Source organism: Heptranchias perlo, unplaced genomic scaffold (assembly GCF_035084215.1).
Source record: "Heptranchias perlo isolate sHepPer1 unplaced genomic scaffold, sHepPer1.hap1 HAP1_SCAFFOLD_56, whole genome shotgun sequence".
Lineage (NCBI taxonomy): Eukaryota > Metazoa > Chordata > Chondrichthyes > Hexanchiformes > Hexanchidae > Heptranchias > Heptranchias perlo.
This window is the reverse complement of record NW_027139581.1, coordinates 6,315,787-6,343,301: the sequence shown is the minus strand read 5'-3', so window position 1 is coordinate 6,343,301 and position 27,515 is coordinate 6,315,787. Positions and strand designations below refer to the sequence as shown.

Here is a 27,515-nt window from a genome sequence, read left to right as displayed (position 1 = left end):
ACAGGGAGAGACAGAGAGAGAAAGGCATCGGAAAGGGCGCAGAGGAGGTTCACCAGAAAGATCTCACAAACAGCAATGAAATGGATGGCCAGTTCATCGGCTTTTTGGTGCTGTTGATTATCGTCTCGGTTTCGAAATTTGCGGACAGCAAGTTCCCACAAACAGCAATGATGGAGGAAAAGGTGCAGAAGGCCGATTGAACAGACGTGTCAATGAGCAGCATCAAAATGCACCGCAAATAACCAATATCAGAAGTGGGGTTTGAAACCACACGGGTATAAACCTATGGGACTGTGAACCCAATGCCTTAAGCACGCGGGTATCCTACTCGCTGAGTTTATAGGGTGGTGAGTGTCCCCGAGTGGTTCAGGCGATGGACTAAAAATCTATTGGGATCTCTCCGCGCAGGTTCGGATCCTGCCGACTGGGGATCCCATTATCTGCATTTTAACATGCAGCAAACTTCTTGTGGAATTACTCATTCTTCAGTGAATTAAAAATGCACGGCTTTCAACACCTCGAGTTTTATGCTCATTGGAATTGATCTGCAAGATTTCACAAAATCTACAACAGAAATAGAACAAAAATGTGCCAAATTATCGATCGTCTGTCTCTCTCTGTCTGTTTGAGTCACTCTATTTGCGCATGTCCGTGTGTGTGTGGGCCTCACATTTTCTACGTTTTTCTGAATGGGTCTCTGTCTCTTTCTTTCTCTCCCTCACTCTCTCCCGCGTTCCTCACATAATTTTACTCTGGACATGATCCAACAAAGAAATGGAAAAGTGTTCGCTCAGTCTTCTTTCACCAGTGGCCCGTGGAAAGTTAAATAAAGTGTCATGAAGCACCAGGCCGAGTGGTTAAGGACTTAAGATCCAATTGTTTTGCACCCGGGTGAACCCCACTCCCGGTAGCTCTTTAATTTAATCCCGTTACACTTTCATACTGCTCGGTTCCACTCGTTTTACATCTGCATTATGTAATTGTTATTTTGTCATTGCTGTTTGTGGGATCTTGCTGTGCGCATTTTGAAAACCTGGACGACAATCCTCCCTCAATCAACACCACCAAAAAATAGATTAACTGGCCATCCTTCTCATTGCTGTATGTGGGATATTTGTTGTCAGAACCACAATAACAAGCAACAATTGAAACTCTTTAATTTAATCCTGTTACACTTTCATACTGCTCAGTTCCACTCGTTTCCCATCTGTATTATGTACCTGTTACTTTGTAATTGCGGTTTGTGGGACTTTGCTTTGCGCATGGCTGGAAACCTGGACGATAATCTTTCCTCAAACAACACCACCAAAAAACAGATTAATTCTTGGTTCTGACAACGAGGTGAAGGGTGAGGCAGAGAGCAGCTTTTAAAATCGCTGGAATATCAGTGAAATTAAATTGTGGAAAGTGGGATGGTCCGAGTTTGTTTTTCAGTGTATTTTTCGCATTCAATATTGCAGATAAATTGCAAGAGAAATGAAAGTGAATCTGTTAAAGGCAGCAAAAGCGTAACCGACTCGTCGGGGAATTGAATCCTGGTCTCCAGTGTGGATTTTTCTCTCTGAATAAACAGATTCCATTGATGAAAATGTGACAGGAACATTCTCTCCAACTCGAATTAAATATAAGACACTTGGAAATCCATGAACAGACATTGATAGCCTCATGGTCGCACTGGGTCTGGATATGGAATGGCCGGTTCAAATCACTGGAGAATGACAAGAATCCCATCGTTTTAATTCTGTTTGGGAATCAAATCACTTCTTCAAATTTCTAAAATACAGCATCGAGCAATATAAGAACATAAGAACATAAAATAGGAGCAGGAGTAGGCCATCCGCCCCCTCGAACCTGCACCGCCATTCAATAAGATCATGGCTGATCTTCGACCTCAACTCCACTTCCCGCCCGATCCCCATATCCCTTGATTCCCCGAGAGTCGAAAAAATTATCGATCTCAGCCTTGAATATATTGAATGACTCAGCATCCACAGCCCTCTGCGATAGGGAATTCCAAAGATTCACAACCCTCTGCGTGAAGAAATTCCTCCTCATCTCAGTCTTAAATGGCTGACCACTTACCCTGAGACTCTGCCCCCTAGTTCTCGACTCTCCAGCCAGAGAAATCAGCCTCTCGGCATCTACCCTGTCAAGCACCCTCATAATTTTATATGTTCCAATGAAATCACCTCACATTCTTCTAAACTCCAGAAAGTATAGTCCCATTCTACTCAATCTCTCTTCATAGGACAAACCTCTCACCCAGGAATTAATCTAGTGAACCTTCGTTGCACCGCCTCAAAGGCAAGTATATCCTTCCTTAGATAAGGAGACCAAAACTCTGTGCAGTACTCCAGGTGAGGTCTCACCAATGCCCTATACAACTGGAGTAAGACGTCCTTACTGTTGTACTCCAACCCCCTTGCAATAAACGCCAACATACCGTTTGCCTTCCTCATTGCTTGCTGCACCTGCATAATCACTTTTTTGTGTTTCTTGTACGAGGACACCCAATTCTCCCTGAACACCAACTTTTACTAGTTTCTCACCATATAAAAATATTCTGATTTTCTATTCTTCCTACCGAAGTGAATAACCTCACATTTCCCCACATTTTACTCGACCTGCTACCTTCTTGCCCATTCACTTCGCCTGTCTATGTCCCTTTGCAGACTCTTTGTGTCCTCCTCTCAGCTTACTTTCCCACCTAGCTTTGTATCAGCAGCAAACTTGGATACATTACACTCGGTCCGTGCATCTAAGTCATGAATATAGATTGTAAATAACTGAGGCCCAAGCTCCGATCCTTGCGGCACCCCACTCGTTACAGCTTGCCAACCTGAAAATGACCCATTTATCCTTATACTCTTTACTGTCCATCAACCAATCCTCTATCCGTGCTAATGGATTACCCAAACTCCATGAACCGAATGTCTTTTGAAAATCCAAATATACGACATCCATTGGTTCCCCTTCAACTATCCTGCTCGTTGCATCCTCAAAAAACTCGAATAAATTTGTCAAACACGATTCCGCTTTCATAAAACCATGTTGACTCTGCCGAATCATATTATGATGTTCTTAGTGCAATGTTACCACCTCCTTAATAATGGATTCCAGCATTTTCCCGACGGCAGAGGTCAGGCTAATTGACGTGCAGCTCCCTGTTTTCTCTCCCCCTCCCTTCTTGAATAGCGGGATAACATTTGCTATCTTCCAATCACTGGGACAATTCCAGAATCTAGAGAATTTGGGAAGATCATAACCGATGCATCGACTATCTCTGCAGCCACCTCTTTTAGAACTCTCGGATGTCGGTCATCAGGTTCAGGGGATTTGTCGGCTTTTAGTCCCATTAGTTTGTCCAGTACTTTTTCTCCAGCGATATGAATTGTATTAAGTTCCTTCCTCTCATTTACCCCTGGTTCCCCATTATTTCTGTTCTGCTTTTTGTGTCTTCCACTGTGAAAACAGAGAAACAAATATTTGTTTAACGTATCTGCCACTTCCTGATTACCTATGAAAATTTCTCCTGTCTCAGCGTCTAAGAGGCCAACGTTTACTTTTGCTGCTCTCTTCCTTTTTACATCGAAACATAGAAACAAAGAAAATAGGAGCAGGAGTAGGCCTTTCGGCCCTTCGAGCCTGCTCCGCCATTCAATACGATCATAGCTGATTCTTTATCTCAATACCATATTCCCGCTCTCTCCCCATACCCCTTGACGACTTCTGTGTCCAGAAATCTATCAATGTCCTACTTAAATACACTCAGTGACATGGCCTCCACAGCCTTCTGGGTAGAGAATTCCATTGGTTCACCACCCTCTGAGTGAAGAAATTTCTCCTCATCTCAGTCCTAAATGTCCTGCTCCGTTTCCGAGCCTGTGACCCCTCGTTCTGGACTCCCCAGCCAGGGGAAACATCCTCCTTGCATCCAGCCTGTTCAGCCCTGCCAGAGTTTTATACGTTTCAATGAGATCCCCTCTTATTCTTCTAAACTCTAGTGAATACAGGCTTAGTCGACCCAATATCTCCTCATACGACAGTGCTGCTATCCCAAGAATCAGTCTGGTGAAACTTCGCTGCACTCCCTCCATGGCAAGTATATCCTTTCTTCGGTAAGGAGGCCAAAACTGCACACAAACAGGTGTGCTCTCACCAAGGCCCTGTATAACTGCAGTGAGACATATTTTCTCCTGTACTCAAATCCACTTGCAATGAAGGCCAACATACCATTTGCCTTCCTAACTGCTTGCTGCACCTGCATGCTTGCTTTCAGTGATTGGTGTACAAGGACACCCAGGTCCTTTTTTACATCAACGTTTCCCAATCTATCACAAGTTAAATAATACTCTGCCTTTCTGTTTTTCCATCCGAAGTGGATAACTTCACATTTATCCACGTTATACTGCATCTGCCATGTATTTGCCCACTCACTCAACTTGTCTAAATCGCCTTGAAGCCTCTTTGCATCATCCTCACAACTCACCATCCCACCTAGTTTTGTATCATCAGCAAACTTGGAAATATTACATTTGGTTGCCTCATCCAAATCAGGGGGCCAAAGCACAGATCCTTGCGGTACCCCACTAGTTACCACATGCAACCCCGAAAAAGATCATTTGATTCCTACTCTCTGTTTCCTGTCTGTTAACCAATTTTCAATCCATGCCAGGATATTAACCCCAATCCCTTGTGCTTTAAGTTTGCACACGAACCTTTTATGTGGGAGTTTCTCAAAGGCCTTCTGAAAATCATAATGCACCAAATCAATTGGTTTCCCCCTTATCGATCCTACCAGTTACACCCTCAAAAACCTCCAGTAGGTTTGTCAAACAAGATTTCCCTTTCGTAAATCCATGTTGACTTTGTCTAATCCCATTGATACTTTCGAAGTGTCCTGTTATCATATCCTTTATAATAGACTCGAAGTGAGACACACACACAGACACAATACACACACACTGACACAGCAGACACTGATACACATGCGGACTCTCACACACACCGATACACACACTGACAGACAGATGTAGGTTGAAACGCAGATGTGAGGGGTCTGAAAAGAAAGTTGTGAACCATAGTCGGCAGGAATTCGAACCTGCACGGGGAGACCCCAGTGAATTTTTTTATCCATCGCCCTAAACAACCCCCGCCACGACTGCTTGAGTTTAGCTCAATGTTACTCACTTAAAACTGCCACGATCCATCGCTCTGCAACAGACGGGCACCAAGAACGACCATGTCTCTGTGTGTAATGTGTGTGTGTCTCACTTTTTCTAAGCTTTTCTGTGTGAGTGTCCGTTTCTCTGTCTTTCTCTCAATAGTCCAATGTTCCGTTTGTCTTCTGGATTACCTGCTGCACCCGCATGTTGACTTTTTGCGTATCATGTACGAGGACACCCAGATCCCTCTGTACCGCAGCATTTTGTAGTATTTCTCCATTTAAATAATATTTTGCTTTTATATTTTTCCTTCCAAAGTGGGTGAATTCACATTTTCTAACATTATATTCCATCTGACAAATATTTGCCCATTCGCTTAACCTGTCAATATCCCTTTGCAGATACTTTGTGTCATGCTCGCAACTTGTTTTTCCACTTATTTTCGTATCATCAGCAAATTTGGCCACAATACACTCTGTCCCTTCATCCAAGTCATTGATATATAATGTAAATAGTTGAGACCCCAGCACTGATCCCTGCGGCACCCACCAGTTACAGATCGCCATTTTGAAAATGACCCTTTCATCCCGACTCTCTGTTTTCTGTTCGTTAGCCAATCCTCAATCTGTGAGCTCTTATCTTGTGCCTGTTATTCTCTGCGAGGTAAAGGCCAGAAGCAGTGGCTGCAGCGTGGCAGGAAGCGGCAGAAGGCACGGGTGGGTGCAAACATGGAGAATAACAAGCAGCAGGGATACCACCTTTTATGTGGCACCTTATCGAATGCCTTTTGGAAATCCAAATAGACTGCATCCATTGGTTCCCCTTTATCCACCCTGCTCGTTACCACCTCAAAAACTCGAATAAAATTGTCAGACACGATTTCCCATTCATAAAACCATGTTGACTATTCGAGATTGTATTATGAGTCCGCGAATGTCCTGCTCCTCCTTCTTAATAATGGATTTTGGCATTTTCATTTGACACACACTCGCTGAGGTTGAAACGCAGAGATGAAAGGGATGAAAGGAAAAATCTGAGCCGTAGCCGGCAGGATTCGAACCTGCGCGGGGAGACCCCAATGGATTTCTCGTCCATCGCCTTAATCACTCGGCCACGACGACTTGCTCAAATTGCGATGCTGCTCACTTAAAATCGCAATAATCCAGCGCTCTGCAACACAGAGCCACAGAACTTGAACAGGTGTCAGCCGTCGCTCAGGTGGATCGGGTGCTCAGGCGAGTCACTCGTTAGTATCGTGATGAATAACACCAGCTATCAGACAATTAAACCTCGATTCAAATCCACGTGGGACAATGAATTTCTACTGCCTTCAAAACCTTCGTTTTCATTTGTCTCCAACATTGGATGTGTGAAAAAACACTAATAAACTTACTCGGACAATCCCACTTTCCACAGTATAATTTCACTGATATTTCAGCGATTTTAAATCTTGCTCTCTGCGTCACCTCGATGTCAGAACCACAATAATGAGCAAGAAATGAAAGGCAGAGTTGTGAGCAGACCCGGGCTAATTCAGCACCCCGAGGGGGTGATGGAGGCAGATTCAATCATGGCTTTCAAAACGGAACGGGAGAAGGACTTGAAAGGAAAAAAAATGCAGGGCTCCGGCAATACGGAGAGGGAGTGGGACTAGCTGGATCAGTCTTGCATCGAGCCGGCACGGACTTCATGTGCCGAAAGGCCTCCTTCCGTGCTGTCACCTTTCCATGATTCTGTGATGCAAATGGAAGGAGAGTCAATGAGCAGCAAAAAAATGTGACGGTAATAACAACTACCAGGAGTGGGGTTCGAACCCACGCGGGTATAAACCCATTGGATCTTAAGTCCAACGCCTTAACCACTCGGCCATCCTGGCTCGTCCACAGTTGAGTTTTATGTGTAATATACTTGAGTGTCACTTCTACTACGCTTTTCTTTGTCATCAAATAAATGCTGACAACAGATTCACTGAAATTCGAAGAATGTCCAACGCAACCTGTGGTGAATGTTCATCTCCAGACGACACCAGCTCCTCGTTAGTATCGTGGTGAGTATCCTCGCCTGTTATTCGGGCACCCGTTAGTGTGGTGTTGAGGGACAGAGAGAGTCAGGCATCGGAAAGGGCGCAGAGGAGGTTTACCAGAAAGATCTCACATGCAGCAATGAAAAGGATGGCCAGTTCATCTGCTTTTTGGTGGTGTTGATTATCGTCCAGGTTTCGAAATTTGAGGAAAGCAAGTTCCCACAAACAGCAATGACAGAGTGACAGGTGCATGAGGCAGATGGAACAAGAGTGTCAATGAGCAGCATCAAAATGTAACAGAAATAGGATTCGAAACATCCCAATTACAGAATCAGATGGATTTTGAATCCAATGCCTTGACCACGCGGCCATTCTAACCGTTGAGTTGACTTAATGGTGAGTCTCCCCGAGGGGTTCAGACGATGGACGAGAAATCCATTGGGATCTCTCCGCGCAGGTTCGGATCTTGCCGACTGCGGATCCCATTATCTGCGTTTCAACATGCAGCAAACTTCTTGTGGAATTACTCATTCTTTCGTGAATAAAAAATGCACGGCTTTTAACACCTCCAGTTGTATGCTCATTGGAATTGATCTGCATGATTTCACGGAATCTACGATTGAAATAGAACAAAAATGTGCCAAATGACCGATTATCTGTCTCTCTCTGTATGTTTGAGTCACCCGATGTGTACATTTCCGTGTGTGTGTGTGTGTGTGCGCACGCACCTCACACTTTCTCCGTTTTTCTGAATGGGTTTCTGTCTCTTTCTTTCTCTCCCTCACTCTCTCCCGCGTTCCTCACATAATTTGACTCTGGACATGATCCAACAAAGAGATGGAAAAGTGGTCGCTCAGTCTTCTTTCACCAGTGGCCCGTGGAAAGTTAAATAAAGTGTCATTCAGCACCAGACCGAGTGGTTAAGGACTGAGATCCAATTATGTGACACCAGGGTGAACCCCACTCCCGGTAGCTCTTTAATTTAATCCCGTTACACTTTCATACTGCTCAGGTCCACTCGTTTCCCATCTGCATTATGGACCTGTTACTTTGTCATTGCGGTTTGTGGGACCTTGTTGTGCGCATGCTTCGAAACCTGGATGATAATCCTCCCTCAATCAAGACCACCAAAAAACAGATGAACTGTTGGTTCTGACATCGAGGTGAAGGGTGAGGCAGAGAGCAGCTTTTAAAATCGCTGGAATATCAGTGAAATTAAATTGTGGAAAGTGGGATGGTCCGAGTTTGTCTTTCAGTGTATTTTCCGCATCCAATATTGCAGATAAATTACAGGAGAAATGAAAGTGAATCTGTTAAAGACAACAAAAGTGTAACCTCCCAGCCGGGGAATTGAATCCTGGTCTTCCGCGTGGATTTTTCTCTCTGAATACACAGATTCCAATGTTGAAAACGTGACAGGAACATTCTCTCCAACACGAATTAAATATAAGACACTTGGAAATCCATGAACACACATTGATAGCCTCATGGTAGCACTGGGTCTGGATATGGAATGGCCGGTTCAAATCACTGGAGAATGACAAGAATCCCATTGTTTTAATTCTGTTTGGGAATCAAATCACTTCTTTAAATTTTTAAAATATAGCATCGAGCATTATAGGAACATAAGAAGATAAAATAGGAGCAGGAGTCGGCCATCCGGCCCCTCGAGCCTGCACCGCCATTCAATAAGATCATGGCTGATCTTCGACCTCAACTCCACTTCCCGTCCGATCCCCATATCCCTTGATTCCCCGAGAGTCCAAAAAATTATCGATCTCAGCCTTGAATATATTGAATGACTCAGCATCCACAGCCCTCTGCGATAGAGAATTCCAAAGATTCACAACCCTCTGCGTGAAGAAATTCCTCCTCATCTCAGTCTTAAATGGCCGACTCTCCAGCCAGAGAAATCAGCCTCTCGGCATCTACCCTGTCAAGCACCCTCATAATCTTATATGTTCCAATGAAATCACCTCTCATTCTTCTAAACTCCAGAAAGTATAGTCACATTCTATTCAACCTCTCTTCATAGGACAAACCTCTCACCCCAGGAATTAATCTAGTGAACCTTCGTTACACCGCCTCTGAGGCAAGTATATCCTTCCTGAGAAAAGGAGATCAAAACTCTGCGCAATACTCCAGGTGAGGTCTCACCAATGCCATATACAACTGTAGTAAGACTTCCTTACTGTTGTACTCCAACCCCCTTGCAATAAACGCCAACATGCCGTTTGCCTTCCTCATTGCTTGCTGCACCTGCATAATCACTTTTTGTGTTTCTTGTGCGAGGACACCCAATTCTCCCTGAACACAAAATTTTACTAATTTCTCACCATATAAAAATATTCTGCTTTTCTATTCTTCATACCGAATTGTAAAACCTCACAATTCCCAACATTATACTCCACCTGGCACCTTCTTACCCATTCACTTAGCCTGTCTATATCCCTTTGCAGACTCTTTGTGTCCTCCTCACAGCTTACTTTCCCACCTAGCTTTGTATCATCAGCAAACTTGGATACATTACACTCGGTCCGTTCATCTAAGTCATTGATATAGATTGTAAATAGCTGAGGCCCAAGCACCGATCCTTGCGGTACACCACTCCTTACAGCCTGCCAACCTGAAAATGACCCATTTATCCGTACTCTATTTTAACCAATCCTCTATCCGTGCTGATGGATTATCCCAACTCCATGAACGCTTACATTGTGCAACAAACTTTGATGTGGCATCTTATCGAATGTCTTTTGAAAATCCAAATATAGGACATCCATTGGTTCCCCGTTATCGATCCTGCGAGTTGCATCCTCAAAAAACTCTAATAAATTTGTCAAACACGATTCCCCTTTCATAAAACCATGTTGACTCTGCCTAATCATATTATGATGTTCTAAGTGCCCTGTTACCACTTCCTTAATAATGGATTCCAGCATTTTCCCAACGGCAGAGGTCAGGCTAATTGCTGTGCGGTTCCTTGTTTTCTCTCCCCTCCCTTCTTGAATAGCGGGATAATATATGCTATCTTCAAATCCACTGGGACCATTCCAGAATCTAGAGAATTTGGGAAGATCATAACCGATGCATCCACCATCTCTGCAGCCACCTCTTTGAGAACCCACGGATGTTGGCCATCGGGTTCAGGGGATTTGTCGGCTTTTAGTCCCATGAGTTTGTCCAGTACTTTTTATCCAGTGATATTAATTGTATTAAGTTCCTTCCTCTCATTTACCCACTGGTTCCCCATTATTCCTGTTGTGCTTTTTGTGTCTTCCACTCTGAAAACAGAGAAAAAATATTTGTTTAACGGATCTGCCACTTTCTGATTACCTATTTTAATTTCTCCTGTCTCAGCCTATAAGGGACCAACGTTTACTTTTGCTACTCTCTTCCTTTTTACATCGAAACATGGAAACAAAGAAAATAGGAGGAGAAGTAGACCATTCGGCCCTTCGAGCCTGCTCTCCCATTCAATATGATTGTGGCTGATTCTTTATCTCAATACCATATTCCCGCTCTCTCCCCATACCCCTTGATGCCTTCTGTGTCTAGAAATCTATCAATGTCCTTCTTAAATATACTCAGTGACATGGTCTCCACAGCCTTCTGGGTCGAGAATTCCATTGGTTCACCGCCCTTTGAGTGAAGAAATTTCTCCTCATCTCAGTCTGAAATGTCCTGCTCCGTTTCCGAGCCTGTGACCCCTCGTTCTGGACTCCCCAGCCAGGGTAAACATCCTCCTTGCATCCAGCCTGTCTAGCCCTGTCAGAGTTTTATACGTTTCAATGAGATCCCCTCTTATTCTTCTAAACTCTGGTGAATACAGGCTTAGTCGACGCAATATCTCCTCAGACGACAACGCTGCTGTACCAAGAATCAATCTGGTGAAACTTCGCTGCACTCCCTCCATGCCAAGTATATCCTTTCTTAGGTACGGAGGCCAAAACTGCACACAAACAGGTGTGGTCTCACCAAGGCCCTGAAAACTGCAGTGAGACATCTTTTCTCCTGTACTCAAATCCACTTTTAATGAAGCCCAACATACCATTCGCCTTCCTAACTGCTTGCTGCACCTGCATGCTTCCTTTCAGTGATTGGTGTACAAGGACACCCAGGTCCTTTTGTACATCAACGTTTCCCAATCTATCACTGTTTAAATAATACTCTGCCTTTCTGTTTTTCCATCCGAAGTGGATAACTTCACATTTATGCACGTTATACTGCATCTGCCATGTATTTGCCCACTCAATCAACTTGTCTAAATCGCCTTGAAGCCTCTTTGCATCATCCTCACAACTCACCACCCCACCCAGTTTGGTATCATCATCAAACTTGGAAATATTACATTTGGTTGCCTCATCCACATAAGGGGGGCAAAGAACGGACCCACGCGGTACCCCACTAGATACCACCTGCAACCCCGAAAAAGACCCATTTATTCCTACTCTCTGTTTCCTATCTGTTAACCAATTTTCAATCCATGCCAGTATGTTACCCCCAATCCCTTGTGCTTTAAGTTTGCACACGAACCTCTTATGTGGGAGTTTCTCAAAGGCCTTCTGAAAATCAGAATGCACCACATCCATTGGTTTCCCCCTTATCTATCCGACCAGTTATACCCTCAAAAACCTCCAGTAGGTTTGTCAAACAAGATTTCCCTTTCATAAATCCATGTTGACTTTGTCTAATCCCATTGATACTTTCGAAGTGTCCTGTTATCATATACTTAAAAATAGACTCGAGCATTTTCCCTACTACTGATGTTAGGCTAACCGGTCTGTCGTTCCCTGTTTTCACTCTCCCCCCCCGCCCCCACTCTTCTAAATAGTGTGATTACCTTTGCCACCCTCCAATCTGCAGGGATTTCTCCAAAATCTATGCAATTTATGAAGATGACAACCAATGCATCCACTATTTCCATAGCTAACTATTTTAATACTCTGGGATGCAGATTATCAGGCCGTGGGGATTTATCGGCTTTCATCCCATTAATTTCTCCAGCACTATTCTTTTACAAACACTAATTTCCTTTAACACCTCCTTTTCACTAGACCCTTGGTTCCCGAGCATATCTGGGAAGATGTTTGTGTCCTCTTCCGTGAAGACAGAACCAAAGTATTTGTTTAATTGCTCTGCCATTTCCTTGTTCCCCATTATAAATTCTCCCGTTTCTGACTGTAAGGCACCTGCATTTGTCTTCACTAATCTTTTTCATTTAACATACTTGTAGAAGCTTTAACAGTCTGCTTTTTTGTTCCTTGCAAGTTTGCTCTCATGCTCTATTTTCCCCTTTTAATCTTTTTTGCTGAATTATAAACTGATCCCAATCCTCAGTCTTGCTACATTTTCTGGCAACTTTATATGACTCCACTTTGGATCTAAAATTATGCTTAATTTCTTTTGTTAGCCATGGTTGGGCCGCTTTTCCTTTTGTGTTTTTGCGCCAGAAAAGAATGTATAATTGATGCAGTTCATGCATTCATTCCTTAAATGTTAACCATTGCCTATCCACCATCATGGTAATCCCCAATCTATCACAGCCAACTCACTCCTCATTCTTCGTAGTTTCCTTTGTTTAGATTTGTGACCCTAGTTTCGATTGGACAATTTCACTTTCCATCTTAATGAAGAATTCTATCATGTTATGGCCATCCTTTCCAAAAGGACCACGCAAACAAGATCAGTAATTAACCCCTTCTCATTGCACAATATCCAATTCGGGATAGCCTGTTCCCAAGTTGTCTCCTCAACGTACTGGTGTAAAAAAACATCTCAGACTCACTCCAGGAATTCATCCTCCACAGTATTATTACTAATTTGGTTTGGCCGAGTCAAGATGTAGATTAAAGTCACCCATGATTACTGCAGTACCCTTGTTACATGCATCTCTAATTTCCTGTTTGATGCCATTCCCTATATTACCACGACTGGTATTGATTCATGTTATCATGAAGAATCTTTTTTGTTTTTATTTTATTCCGTTTACCTTATTTTATGGAAACTGTACAGTTGGCGGATGAAAATAAAATCAGCAACCATTTTGAGAGAATTGTTGTAACCTGGAGTTCAGGGTACATGAGCTGATGCCTGATTGCTGGACGCTTAACTTTAATATTTTGATTGGTAAAAAATGGTCCTTGCCTGGGCACAGTTTACACTCCAGAGATTTGAGCAGAAAATCTAGGCTGACACTCCAGTGCAGTACTGAGGGAGCGCTGCACTGTTGGAGATGCCGTCTTTCGGATGATGCATTAAACTGAGGACCTCACAGGTGGATGTAAAAGATCCCATGGTACTATTCGAAGAAGAGCAGTGGAGTTCTCCCCGATGTCCTGGCCAATATTTATCACTCAACCAACATATAAACAGATTATCTCATCATGTTCTTCATTGCTGTTTGTGGGAGCTTGCTGTGCTCAAATTGGCTGCCTGCATTACAACAGTGAGTACAGTTAAAAGTATTTCATTGATTGCAAAGCGCTTTGGGACAACGTGACAATGTGAAAGGCGCTATAGACAGGCAAGACTTTCTATCTTTCTCATTCTGCATGGGGTCATTTGACTGAGAAAATCTGATACACCCCTCTACCCATGATTCCTCTCTTACTTTGTGCTTTTTGCATACATAAATATTGATTTTTAAAATTTATATAAGTGTATATATCCCACGTCTATTTTTCTGATTGGATGAATTTTGATGAAGAAGATTCTCCACGCCCGAAACGATAACATTTGTTCTTTCAGATTTAGAGCATTTTGCTTTTTGTTACAGTGCTGTGGGACTCTGTCCAGTTTACTGACACACCAGAAGGAGTAAGAGTACAGGCTGATTTAATACAGAATACAGCAGGTCACTGGGAAAGTTACACACTGTACAGAGCAGCTGGTAAAACTCCTGCTGTAAATAAAGGGCAGGGTCAGTTACACAAGACTGAGTGACTTTATTGTGCAGCCTCCAGGCATCATCTTTACAACTGTCAAAATTAAACCCAAAACCTGTTCCCCCAGAACAGACATTAACTGGCTCGCCTGCTTCATCTGCTGCTGTTCTGCTTCTGCACTCACCCACTCCAAGTTGATTACAATGAGTTGTTTTATGATTATTTCGTGCTCTCTGTGTGTTAATCACATTCCTGTCTTGACCTTGCTGTTTTTTTTTCATCTGTCTGTCTTTCACTGGTTCTGTCTCTCTGTCAATATATTTATCTTTCTCAGTCGTCTTTCTGGCATTTTTCTGTCTTGTTATTTCATCCTCTTTTAATTTCTGTCTCTGTATCACTGTTCCATTTCTATATTTTTTCTCTGTCACCCTTTGCTTCTCTCGTTATATCTCGAGGTTTCTGTCTTCCATCTTTATCTCTTCTTTCCATTTGCCTCGCTGTCCCTCTCGCTCGTTCTCTCCCCACTCTCTCTGTCTATCTCTGTCTTTTTTGCCTTCTCACACCCTTTTCAAATCTTTCTCTCTCTTTCGCTCTGCCTTTCACGCTCTCTGTTCTGTCTCTCCTTTTCTTTATTTCTCTCTTCACTTTCTCCATCTCTTTCTTTTTTATGATTTCACAATCAACTTTAATTTCGTTGTAGGCAGACTACGTAAATGCATCATTAATTCTTGCACATTAGTCCAACATTATCTTTTATGCAAATGAAGAAAAAATAACAGTACAATTGGATGTTTGGATATCAACATAAAAGCACCCATTTCTTCTGTTTAGATACATGTATAGGAATTCATTTACACATATGTCTACATCGCTGTCTCCGCTGTTCAGAAGTAATTCATTGTGTAAAGTGTTTTGAGATGTGTTAATTTAAAGGGCACTGTACAAATTCCGTTTTAATGAATTACATTGTCCATTTGTAGACCAGAAAATATCCGCCTCTTGCTTTTGTTGTCTCACTTTGTCTCTTTTGCTGTCTGTCTCTCTCCTGCACTGATTCTTTCTGTTTCTCCAGTTCTCCTTGCTTCACTTCTTTTGTCTCTATCGCCCTGTTTCAATCTCTCTTTGTAATTTTCCCTGTGTGCCTCTCACTTTCTGTCCACTTTCCTTCTGCACCTCTGAGTTTCTTTCACCATTTGTCGACCTGTTTCTCTCAACTTTCTCTCTTTCCCTTAATCTGTGTTAATCATTTCCTGTCTCTGTTTTCTGATGGAAAGATGCTCCTTTCCTGTTTGTGCTTTTTCTCCCTGGATTTCTTTCTGATTATATTTTTCTCCTTCCATGTTTTTTCCATCTCTCTTGTCTTTTCTATTTATCTTCCTGTTCCCTCTCTGTTTCTGCCCTTTATTCTTTCTCCCTCGCTCCCTCTTTTCTGTTTATTTCTTTTTCTTTCTGATTGTCTCGAGCTGTTTCTCCATCTAAATCTCTTACTGTGTTTCTTTCCGTCTTTCTCTAACTTGTTAACTGTCCTTTTCTCTCTGCCCCTTTCTGCTCTTCAATCACTTTCAATTTATTTTTCTCTACGTCTTCCTTTCTTTCACTTTCTTCACGATTTCATTCTCAATTATCTGCTTTTCTCTCTGTTTATGGCTCTAACGGTCTATCATTTCCCCTTTCTATCTGCCTCTATCTGAAAGGTTATCTCTATGTGTAACCCTGTCTCTTCCTCTCCATGTATCTATCTATCTATCTATCTATCTATCTATCTATCTATCTATCTATCTATCTATCTATCTATCTATCTATCTATCTATCTATCTATCTATCTATCTATCCATCCATCTGTTTGTTGGTTTGTCTGTCTGTCTATCTCTGTCATTTTATCTCTCCATTTAGATGGAGTGCAGCTATTCCGATCAGGCCCACAGCACCTACTTTCATTGACAGGTTTGCCCATTTTGCAGGGCGGCCATTTAGTTGAAGTCCAGCTGAGCTCTTCAGTGCCGCCTGTTTGAGCAACAATTCATGTGTTGTCTGCAGAGCGAATCACGCCTCAATAGGTCAGATTATCAATATGATGTAATATAAGAATCAGATTTAAGATTATTTCAGCGAATATAAAATCTACTTTCCATCCGGTGGGAAGTGCAGGAGGTGGAGTATGAAATGGCCAGAAATAGTTCTAGTGCTTGAAATCCTTCAGCTCTTTCTATGATTTCACTAATTTAACAATTAGATTGAGTGGGTATTTCACCGCGTTCTTCAGCTCCTCTCTGAATTTAGCCTGGGTCAGGACATAAATACACGTGTTTGTGCAGGAACTGAGAAGCTGCAGCATTCCTGATGTGGCTTCTGTGATATAACGAGGGTCAGTGAATGAATTAAAATACCGAATGTCTGTAATTCGCCGATAAATGTTATTTATAACCTGGGTCACCCATAATAGGATAAAACTGCCCGATATACTGAAGAGTAAAATTATGGATTTCTTTCGGTTCTCCATCTCTGGATCCTTGTGATTCTCTCCATTGCTGCGGCCCCGGAGTCCCCTGCGGACTCGACTGGCTGCTAAAATACGTCTGACCGTCAGAACATTGAGCAGCAAAATCAGAAAGAACGGGACACAAGGGGTTAAAATGAGGTGAACGAACTCAAATGCGGTCCACACTGGGGAAGTGCGGAAGTTCAGTTTAAAGACACAATCCCGGGGAACATTATCAATTATAAGGTAAGTTTCATATATAAAGTACCAGGGAACACTCTCTAAACAGCCCAACACACTCACTGTTCCTATAACTACAGCCGCCATTTTCTCGGTGCAATATTTTGTTTTAAGATTCTCACAACAAATGGCCACAAATCGATCAAAGGTGAAAGCGACTGTGAGCCAGACAGAAACCACTGTGGCTGCAGAACCCAAGAACATAATGGGACGACACACGGGAGTAATGAACAAGAATGAATTGGGGAAATAACTTAGACCAACCCGTGTCAATATCAGATCAGTGATAACGACCAGGAGATCGGCCGCTGCCATTCCCAGCAGATAGCGACTGATACACTTGGAGAGACCGCACTTTCCTCGGGACAGGATCAGAATCGCCACCAAGTTAACTGTAAGAGAGAGAAAAGGAAGCAGAGAAATTACTGATCAGACCTGGAGCCAAAACAGCAATTTGACAGGATCTGGGGTTAAATTTCCAGCTTTGTTGCTGCATCGAACGGTGGAAACTGATTCATTCACCTGGACAGCGCTTTCAGGCTGAGAGATGTTTATAAACTCAATGATCAATAACGAATTGTGAAATCGCTCAAGAAAGTGAATAAATGAGCACCGGATCCACTGGAAGGGCCGAGTGAGAGCGCAGTGCCGGTGGGGAAGGGAGATGGAGTTTTACCGAGCGGGAATCCAACGGGTTGAAGCCGAATTTGGGCTCCAGACTGACGGGAAAGAGAGCGAAGGCCGGAAAGGTGAGGGGACAGGGGTGGTGCAGCTGGTTTGTTGCCCTGGTTAAGAGAACCGACAGAGGCTGACACAAAACGGGGAAAGGCCGAAAGCGGTGGCCGTGAGTTTGAGGCTTCGGATCGGATTGGAAGAGGCAGCTGGAGACAGAGGCAATGAGTGAGATTGGGAGGTAGACAAGGAAAAGGACATGTCGGAGCAGGAGGGGAGTCAGAAGCAGATTGTTTGGGAAAGCGGATAAACTGAAGCAATGGATGAGGAGATAGAGGATTCAATGTGGTGGTTGGAGAGGCTGGGATTCACAGGGAGAGACTGCAGCAGAGTGTGAGAGGAAATCTAATCTATCGGCCCCACAAACACAATCCAACTAATACATTGAACGGTTCACTTCAGTGGTTATTGGTGTCAGGGAACAGCTGGTTGGATATAAAATGTGTTCATTAAATTTACTTTGCACATTCAATTAAAACTAAATTAAAATATATGAATTAAATCAACCTCGTTCTTCAGTGAATTCTGCTGATTCTGAGTTTTTGAATACATTATCCTAATAATTCATTAGGATCAAGAAATCACTAATTCTATTCTTTAAATACATTTGAATTATGTTTATTTATTCAGTCAGTGAATAAGGAAAAGTAACAATCACCAAAACAGACTGAGGACCTGATAACGATAAACACACCCAGCGAGAGTGCAATAAAACTCTCACAATCTGACAACTTCCTATTAACATCTTCAAGTCACATTTCCTCTTCATAATTGTACTGGAAGTTTCAACAGTTCATTCCGATGAATGATTCACCGCATGGCCGCTTTATCTCTGTCTCTCTCCCATTCTCTCTCCCATTCTCTCTCTTTCTCTCTCTCTTCTCACGTTCTTTCTCTCCCTGCCTCTCGTTTTCCGTCTCCGTCTCTGTCTCTATCGCTTCTCTATCTATTATTCTGCCATCTCTACTCTCTTTCTCAATGTCCCTTTTCACATCCGATTCAATCCTCACATCCTGTCCCTTTCTTCTGTTAACCAGTCCCGTGTTCCAACGATCCTATTCTCAGTGTCAGTTTGTTAAATTGTGAATCCTCTGTGGAATAGTTTAATGTTACTACAGAAGATCCAAGTCTCCACCTGTTCACCTATACTGTTTGCTTCATCTGCAAATCATGGAAGAAACAGAATCAAAAGCCTCTTCCAGACAGACCTCACAATAATTGAAATTCCTTCTCCTGTAATTATAAAGTACACCATTAGATGGAGCTGTTGTTCAATTCACAAAACGCCAACATCACCGCTGCTGCAAAGAATCGACAGATAAATAGAAGGGCTCAGGATTCCAATGGATACAGTGCAAACTGATTTATCATACCCTCAAAACATTGTATTTTACAATGAACTCATCCACCGTGACACAGAGAAGGAGATGTGAAAGAGTCAGCAGCAAACTCAGTTCAGTAGCCAGAACTTTGGAGCTGCGCCAGATACACACAATGAAATAATATTTCATAAGAGTGAGAACCAATAAATACATTGAAATCCCAGTTAAGCTGAACCATGTTACTGGGGAGGGAGGACATTGCGCTGCCTCCTTGTAACACTGAGACCGTGAGCTGTCTCGTTATCAATCACTCAAAACACATTTTTGAAAAAATACTGCAGGACACGTTCGTTCCACAACATGAAACTGTTCCGAGCTCCTGATGGTCTGATACCAGCTCTTAGCCCAGACACCTGATTCCAATACATTTAGTACAGAGAATAATTCAGTGACAATGCCAGGGTTGGACATAAAAAGTTCATTACAGATATAATGGAATTGCTACAAGACCGAAAGTTTACAATTGAAGAGATGCCATTATTGAACAGTACACTTAGTACAGACAATTATCCAGTAACAAGGTCAGGGTTGGATACACAAAGATCATTACTGCTCAGTCCTGTAACTGAAAGAGCAGAGACTCCATCAGTCAACTGGTAGAACAGAACAGGCGACTGTGTGAGACATTCAGGGAGCAAAAATATTTTGCCAAGTACAGCAGCACAGTTAACACCGATTTACACAATTAACAGCTGAGATAACAGCTTACCCGGCACTCCAATTACTGCAAGGGCAGGATAGTAAATATCTTCTATCTGATAAATTATTGGATATTCCATTTCTGTGAGAAGCAGTCACTTCCGTTGTTCTGGTAACCATAACTCCGGCACGTACTCTGAGCTGATACATTCCAATGAACCCTGATTTATACAGGGGACAAGACTCCACTGACACGGTTATAGTCCTGATCATTGCTATTAGTTACAGTCATTTAAACAAACACATTACATTGAGAATACCTACGAGGTGCCCCTCTAATGAAATGCATATGTAGTAAGCTTTCAGTAGCTCAATAAGATGCCTCCATAACAAAATGGCAGTATGGTAAACCAAGGGTTAATATAAGTGGCCCATTTTGCTCGCTGGAATTAGAACAATGAGCTTTTCAAATGAGTTTATCCTTGAGCATTCGTTTATGTTATTAATTTCCTGTATGAAAATGTATGCTTTATTATAAATCAAGCAAAGCGATATGATAAGCTGAATTCTGGGGTAAGCAGGTGTAGGGAGTGTTGTTTTGCAGCTACCTAATGAATGGATCCTTATTTCGGACAAGGTCGAAAAACATCCCAGGCCTGAGATAAGTGAGACTCCCTTTCCTGTGACCTACGTATGAACAGGTATCACCTGTGAGTGGTCGGTCATTATGTCAGTTAGTATGGCTTGCCCAGACTCAGCTTATGATTGGTTTTAACCCCTTGCTACTCATGTCCCTCCCCACTCTGAAAATGTATAATTGTGTGAACTCTGACTGTGTAATTTGCCTGTTCTATGAGATTGACCAGACTCTGTCAAGAGTTGAAATCAATTCTATAGATACGGCCAGCTGCAGCTAATAAATTGTGTTAAAACTTTCAAGTGTATTCGCTTTCAGTTTTGCTGAACCAGACTAAGAGTAAAGAATCCGGTATCGTCAACATCAGCAGCTTTGACTCCGATATAAATAATGCGGTGGATATATCACAAACATCTCAAAGTCCAGGACATTAACTTAATGAGACCTCTCTCAGGAATAAAGTTAAAATCTGTGCTCATACAGGACTGATCCAACAATAATGAGCGGCTTCATTTACAGTTTTCATATAATTGTATTGGCCATGTTCACTCTTTGCGATTCATTTAAAATTTATACCGATTTATCCGCAGTGTACATTAAATCCAGGGTCTCAACCAGACCCGTTCCACTCTTTTCCTGCAGTTTCCCAGTTATAATATGAATTCTGAGTCTCTAACACGAGGAGATTTGAAGGGCAGGTTGAGGATTGCAGCCTAGAAATGACTGTGGGTGATATTAAGGGACGGAGACTGAAAGTGCCCCATTGAGATTCCTCATTTATCGTAACTTTGACGTCGTATTCGACCCCGTGCTGAGCTTCTGACCCCATATCCTCTTAATCACAAAGACCGCCGACTTCCGGGTCCGGAATAACTCCCGTTCCACTCGCCCTGCCAATCTGCTACTAAAACCCTTACCATGCCTACCTACCCTCTCTGGCCTTTGTTCTCCTCTCCGGCATCTCCAAAAATTTCGACTCATCCAAAATTCTGCTGTCTGTAACCTTTCCCTTACGAACTCCTTCACCAATCATCCAAGCCCTCACTGAGCTGCATTGGCTTCCAGTCTCCGAAGTATTTATTTTTTTCTTTCTTAGAAACTTAAATGCATAAGAACCTCACCCCTCCCTATCTCTGCAAGCTCCCCCAGCTTTACAGCCCCTCTCTCTTCTCCTCCACCCCTGGCTGCTTGTGTATCCACAGTCTCTTTGGCCTACTTTTGGCAGCTTATTCTTAAGCCACATCCACGCCCCAGAATGAGCTCCCTCACTCCCCCCATCTCCATTACTCCCTTTCAGGTGTCAGCTGTGATTCAGTGGGTAGCACTCTTGCCTCTGAGTTGGAAGCTGTGAAGATTGTGGGTTCATAGACGCACTCCAGACACTTGAACACTAAATGTTCAGTTCAGTGCTGTACTGAGGTAATGCTGCACTGTCAGAGGTGCCGTCCTTCAGATGAGAGGTTAAACCGAGGACCTGTCTGTCCCCTCAAGTTGATGTACAAAATCCCATGGCACCATTGGAAGAAAAGCAGGGAAGTTCTCCCCGGGGATTTGGCTAATATTTATGCCTCAATCAACATCACTAAAACTAGATGATCTGCTAAATTTCACATTGTTGTTTGTTGGATCTTGCTGTGTGCAGTTTGGCCGCTGTGTTTCTAACATTACAACAGTATTTCTTCGGCTGCAAAGCACTTTGGAAATAGTGAGATCGTGAAATGCGCTAAAAAATGCAACTGTCTTTCTTTCTTTCTATCCATCGCTTGCTCCAATCTTTTGTCATTTCTACGAATATCTTCTTCTTTGGCTGGGGTCCATTTTTGTCTGATTATATCTCCGTGAAGCACCTTTAATTTTTATCCATGTTAAAGGTGCTTTATCAATCCAGGTAGTTATTGTTATACTTTACCATCCTCCTCTGTCTTCATCCCACCATTGGTGGCCATTCCTTCAGACAACTAAAACCAACCTTATCCCCTCCGTCTCTCGTTTTACACCCCCCTTAAACCCTCCTTGCCGAAGGATTTCATCACACCTCCTGATTCCGTTTGTGCCTTTTACTTCCAGCCCCTGTGAATCCACTTGGTAATGTTTATTCCATTAAAGGCGGTCTGTGAATGCAAGTTGTTGTTGATATTTATTGGAATGTGTTCATTAGTTGTTCACAGTTTGAGCAAAAGTAATTTCTGGGCTGATATTCTTGTAACAGAAAGAGATTTCTATAATAGGCAGACTTGATGAGATACATTAATTTCGGCAACGACTCGCACAAATCTTTTTGTTGGAACAACATAAGTTGGTTTGTCTACAGACAGCGCATTGAAATAGGTTTGTCCCTCTGTGAGGCAACATTTAGGGAGTCTGCTATCTTAGATGAGACCAGCTACAGTGACTAAGATGAAGATTTATTGGTTATTTGTGTTTTTTCTCTTTGGTTTTAACTCATTTTACTGCACCCTGGCTGATGACTGGGATGAAGCTTTAATTGGTATTCTCTTCGGTTAGGGGCTGATTCACTTTTTTGCCATCCAATCTGCGATATCAATACTCCCTGGGGCTGATTGAGAAAGACCCCGTATGTTCTGACATTGTGTTGCCTTGGTTTGAAATTAGATTGTTGTTTTTGGCATGGAAGGGAGAGAGAAATCCACTGGGTACTTTTTGACCAGTGGTTCTAACCTTATTTGTGGAGAAACTCTTAGAATCCATCATTGGATCTAAATCTGTGGAGCAGGTAGCAGTGCTCAGGTTAATCAAGGACTGTCTATGTGCCAAACCCCACGAAGTCCCACTGTTTGTTGAGATGATTTGGGCTTAGGCCGACGGAGGGCAATCTCTAATTCTGCTGATAAACAAAAGCAGAGTTTGGCAAAATATGCGGAAGGTTATATCAATATTAAAGAACGATGCAGGCAGCTTGGCTGGATTGAGCAGACACGAGGCAGTTGTATTTTAATGTAAAGTGAACGATATTGGAAGCAAATCAATAAATTTGTGTATACAGTTAATGAAAAGACGCCGAATGATGTTGAATAAAAGTGAGAATTAAGTAGTCAAATGTGTAATTCCATGGAATTGTGACGGCAGCTTCATAAATCATAAACAAATGCAAACAGCATTTTGAATTTTATAAGTAGGGTCATACAGTACAAATATAAAGAAGCAATGACAAATTTGTACAAAACATGGGTTAGCCCACATTTCTAGAGTATTGTGTGCAGCTTTGTGCATCCCATTATAGAAACTACATTAACGCCATGGAGAGCACAGTGTAGATTCACTCTAATGAAGCCAAGGAAGGGAAACTGTATCTGGGTTAGATATTGGAATTATTTCTACAGAAACAGAGAAGACTGGGGGGAAAACAACGAATAGGACAAGGAGGGTGAAGAATTCCTAAAATGTGTTTTGGAGAACTTTCTTAATCTGTATGTTTCGAGCCCAAAGAGGAAGGACGCAGTGCTGGATCCAGTTCTATGGAATGAAGTAGGGCAAGTGGAGTGTGTTTCATTGGGAGAACATCTGGGTAATAGTGATCATAATATAATTTGGATTAAAGTAGTTACAGAAAGGGACAAATGAAAATCAGCGGTGAAAATACCCAACGGGAAGAGAGACACGGTCAGTGTTTTGAGAAGGGATAGAACCATCGATCCATCGAAAAGATTCAGCAAAGAAGGGGCCATTCGGCCCATCGAGTCCGCACCAGCTCGTAGAACAACCAGGTGCCCATTCTGATCCCACCTCCCAGCACCCGGTCTGAGCCCTGCAGCTTTCAGCACTTTGGCTGCAGATCCAGGGACTTTTTAGAAGAGTTGAGGGTCCCAGCCTCTACCAACAAATCGGGCAGCGAATTCCATACACCCACCACCTTCTGGGCAAAAAAGATTTCCCTCATGTCTCCTCGAATCCTTCCGCAAACCAGCTTAAATCGATGTCCTCTAGTTCTTGAACTCTCCGCTTGGGGAAACAGGTACTTCCTGTCTACTCGATCTGGGCCACTCATAATTTTGTACACCTCAATCATGTCACCCCTCAGCCTCCTCTGCTCCAAGAAAAACAACCCCAGCCTATCCAACCTCTCCTCGTAGCTGCAACTTTCAAGCCGTGGCAACATTCTTGTAAATCTTCTCTGCACTCTCTCCACAGCAATTACGTCCTTCCTGTAATGTGGTGACCAGAACTGCGCACAATACTCCAGCTGTGGCCTTACCAGCGTTTTATACAGTTCCATCATTACATCCCTGCTTTTGTTTTCTAATAACGGAGAGCATTCCGTATGCCTTCTTCACAACCTTATCGACCTGTGCTGCCACCTTCAGGGACCTGTGCACATGCACTCCAAGGTCTCTCACTTCCTCCACCCCTCTCAATATATTCCGATTCACTGCGTATTCCCTTTTACTGTTTGCCCTCCCTAAGTACATTAACTCACACTTCTTTGGTTGAACTCCATTTGCCACTCTTCCGCCCACTCCACCAACCCATTGATATCAATTACACAGCCAATTTTTGTGTTGTCTGCAAATTTACCAATGATGCCCCCGACATTCATGTCCAAATCATTAATATATACCACGAACAGTAAGGGATCCAACACTGAGCCCTGTGACACACCACTGGAAACGGATTTCCATTCGCAAAGACATCCATCGACTTTTACCCTTTGTTTCCTGTTACGAAGCCAATTTTTGGATCCAATTGGCCACATTTCCCTGTATCCCATGGGTTTTTACCTTTCTGACCAGTCTGCCATGTGGGACCTTGTCAAATGCCTTACCAAAATCCATGTAGACAACATCCTCCTTGTCATTTCCTCAAAGAATTTAATCAGATTTGTAAGGCATGACCTTCCCTGAACAAATCCAAGCTGACTATAACTGATTAAACCATGCCTTTACAAGTGACAGTTTATCCTATCTCTCAGTATTGATTCTAATATTTTGCCCACCACCGAGGTAAGACTGACCGGCCTATAATTGTTCGGCCTTTCCCTCGTACCCTTTTTAAACAATGGTACGACGTTTGCAGTCTTCCATCCCTCCGGAACCTCCTCTGTATTTAGTGAGGATTGGAAAATGATCCTCAGAGCATCTGCTATTTCCTCCCTGGCTTCCTTCAATATCCTCGGAAACAATCCATCCGGTCCTGCTGACTTATCAACAATCAAGGATTCCAGTCCCTCGAGTACTTCCTCTCTCGTTATGTTTACCTTATCCAATATTTCACACCACTCCTCTTCAAAGTTTACCGCAGGATCTAGCACAGGTGCAAATTGTTGTTGTAACAAGCTGTTGTGGGGGGCGGGGTCGACGCTATTAGACCCCACTTGTGGTGCTTGCCATACCTCGAACTTTAATCACTCGTGAGCACAGGAACAGGAGGAGGCCATTCAGACCCTCCCGCTTGTTCCACCATTCTATGAGATGGCGGCTGATCTGGACCTCAACTCCATTTACACGCCTTTGTTCCGTATCCTTTGATCCCCTCACCCAACAAAAATTTAATTGAACTCAGTCTTTAAAGCTTCAATTGACCCCCAGCATCCACAGCCTTTTGGGGGAGACGGATCCAGATTTCTACGACACTTTGTGTGAAGAACTGCTTTCTGACATCTCCCTTGAACAGCCTAGTTATAATTTTAAAATTAGCCCCCTTGATCTGGATTCCCCCATCAGAGGAAATAGTTTCTCCGTATCTCCCCTATCGAATCCCCTTATCGTTCTAAACGCCTCGATCAGATCTCCGCACAACCTTCTAAACTAAAGGGAATACAAGCCAATTTTATGCAACCTGTCCTCATAATGTAACGCTTTAAGCCCCTGTATCATTCTGGTGAATCTACGCTGCTCCCCCTCCAAGGCCAATATATCCTTCTTGAGGTTCGGTGCCCAGAACTGAAGACAGTCTCCTGATGGGGTCTAACCAGAGCTCCAAACAATTGAAGCATAATTTCCACCCCTTTGTATTCCAGCCCTCTTGAGATAAAGGCCAACAGCCCAATAGGCTTTTGATTAATTTTGGTGATTTGTGTACTTGAACCCCAAATCTCTCTGCTCATCCACGGTTCCTAATCTCGCCCCATTAAGACAATATTCTCCTTTGTTTTTCTCTGACCCAAAGTAGATGGTCTCACACTTGCCCACATTAAATATAAATTCTGCCCCAGTTTTGCACACTCACTTAGTCTGTCTGTTTCCCTGGTTTCTAGTTTCTGAACAGGATCAGATTCTGTTTTCAGTGCAAAGTCGTAAGTCATAAAACCTCCCCTTTTATTTGGTCTGGGGATCGAGGGATATGGAGCGAAGGCGGGGAAATGGAGTGAGATACAGATCGGCAAAGAATTAATAAAGTGGCGGGAAAGGCTCGAGGGGTAGAATGGCCTCCTCCTGTTCCTTTGTAACAGGCTTGAAAGGCAGAATGGACTCCTCCAGTTCCTGTGTAATGGGCTTGAGAGGCAGAATGGCCTCCTCCAGTTCCTGTGTAATGGGCTTGAGAGGCAGAATGGACTCCTCCAGTTCCTGTGTAACAAGCTTGAGAGGCTGAATGGACTCCTCCAGTTCCTGTGCAATGTGCTTGAGAGGCAGAATGGCTCCTCCTGTTCCTGTGTCACAGGCTCGAGGGGATTAATCGGCATCCTCCTGTTCCAATGTAACAGGGAGGGGACCTAACGAGGCTTCCTACTGTTCCTGTGTTACAGATTTGAGGGGCTGAATCATGGAATCATAGAAAGTTACGGCACAGATGGAGGGCATTCGGCCCATCGTGCCCGTGCCGGCCTAAAAAGAGTTATCCAGCTTAACCCCACTTTCCAGCACTTGGTCGATAGCCGTGTAGGTTATGGCACTTCAAGTGCAAATCCAAGTACTTTTTAAATGAGTTGAGGATTTCTGCCTCTCCCACCCTTTCAGGCATTGAGATCCAGACCCCACCAACCTCTGGGTGAAAAAGATTCTTCTCAGCTCCCCTCGAATCCTTCTACCAAACACTTGAAATCTATGCCCCTGGTCAATTGCACTTCCGCTAAGGGAAATAGGTCCTCCCTATCCACTCTGTTTCGTCCAGTCATAATTTTATACACCTCAATTAAATCTCCCCTCAGCCTCCTTTGTTCCAAAGAAAACAACCCAGCCTATACAATCTTTCCTCATAGCTAAAATTCTCCAGAAGTGGCAACATCCTCGTAAATCTCCTCTGTAATCTTTCGAGTGCAATCACGTCGTTCCTGTAACGTGGTGGGCAGAACTGTCCGGAGCACTCAAGCTGTGGCCTGACCAATGTTTTATACAGTTCTGGCATAAACTCCCTGTTCTTCTATTCTATGCCTTGGCGAA

General features: G+C 43.1%; 1 protein-coding gene, 2 non-coding genes and 1 pseudogene across 3 annotated transcripts; 1 reads left to right on the top strand and 3 right to left on the bottom strand.

Moving 5' to 3' along the window:
• LOC137315800 (zinc finger protein 850-like) overlaps window positions 1–27,515 on the top strand; it is a 111,103-nt pseudogene that overhangs the window by 36,155 nt on the left and 47,433 nt on the right.
• On the bottom strand, window positions 6,205–6,286 carry trnas-aga (transfer RNA serine (anticodon AGA)). Its single transcript has one exon. It is a non-coding gene; the product is annotated as a tRNA-Ser (tRNA).
• Window positions 6,959–7,041, bottom strand: trnal-uaa (transfer RNA leucine (anticodon UAA)). Its single transcript has one exon. It is a non-coding gene; the product is annotated as a tRNA-Leu (tRNA).
• LOC137315689 (probable G-protein coupled receptor 139) lies at window positions 16,297–19,684 on the bottom strand (the record flags this gene model as incomplete). The annotated part of the gene is made up of 3 exons (XM_067980198.1): window positions 19,608–19,684; window positions 19,500–19,519; window positions 16,297–17,216 (listed from the first exon to the last, which is right to left on the bottom strand). Coding segments are annotated over exons 1-3 (1,017 nt in total), but the record flags the coding sequence as incomplete, so codon positions are not given.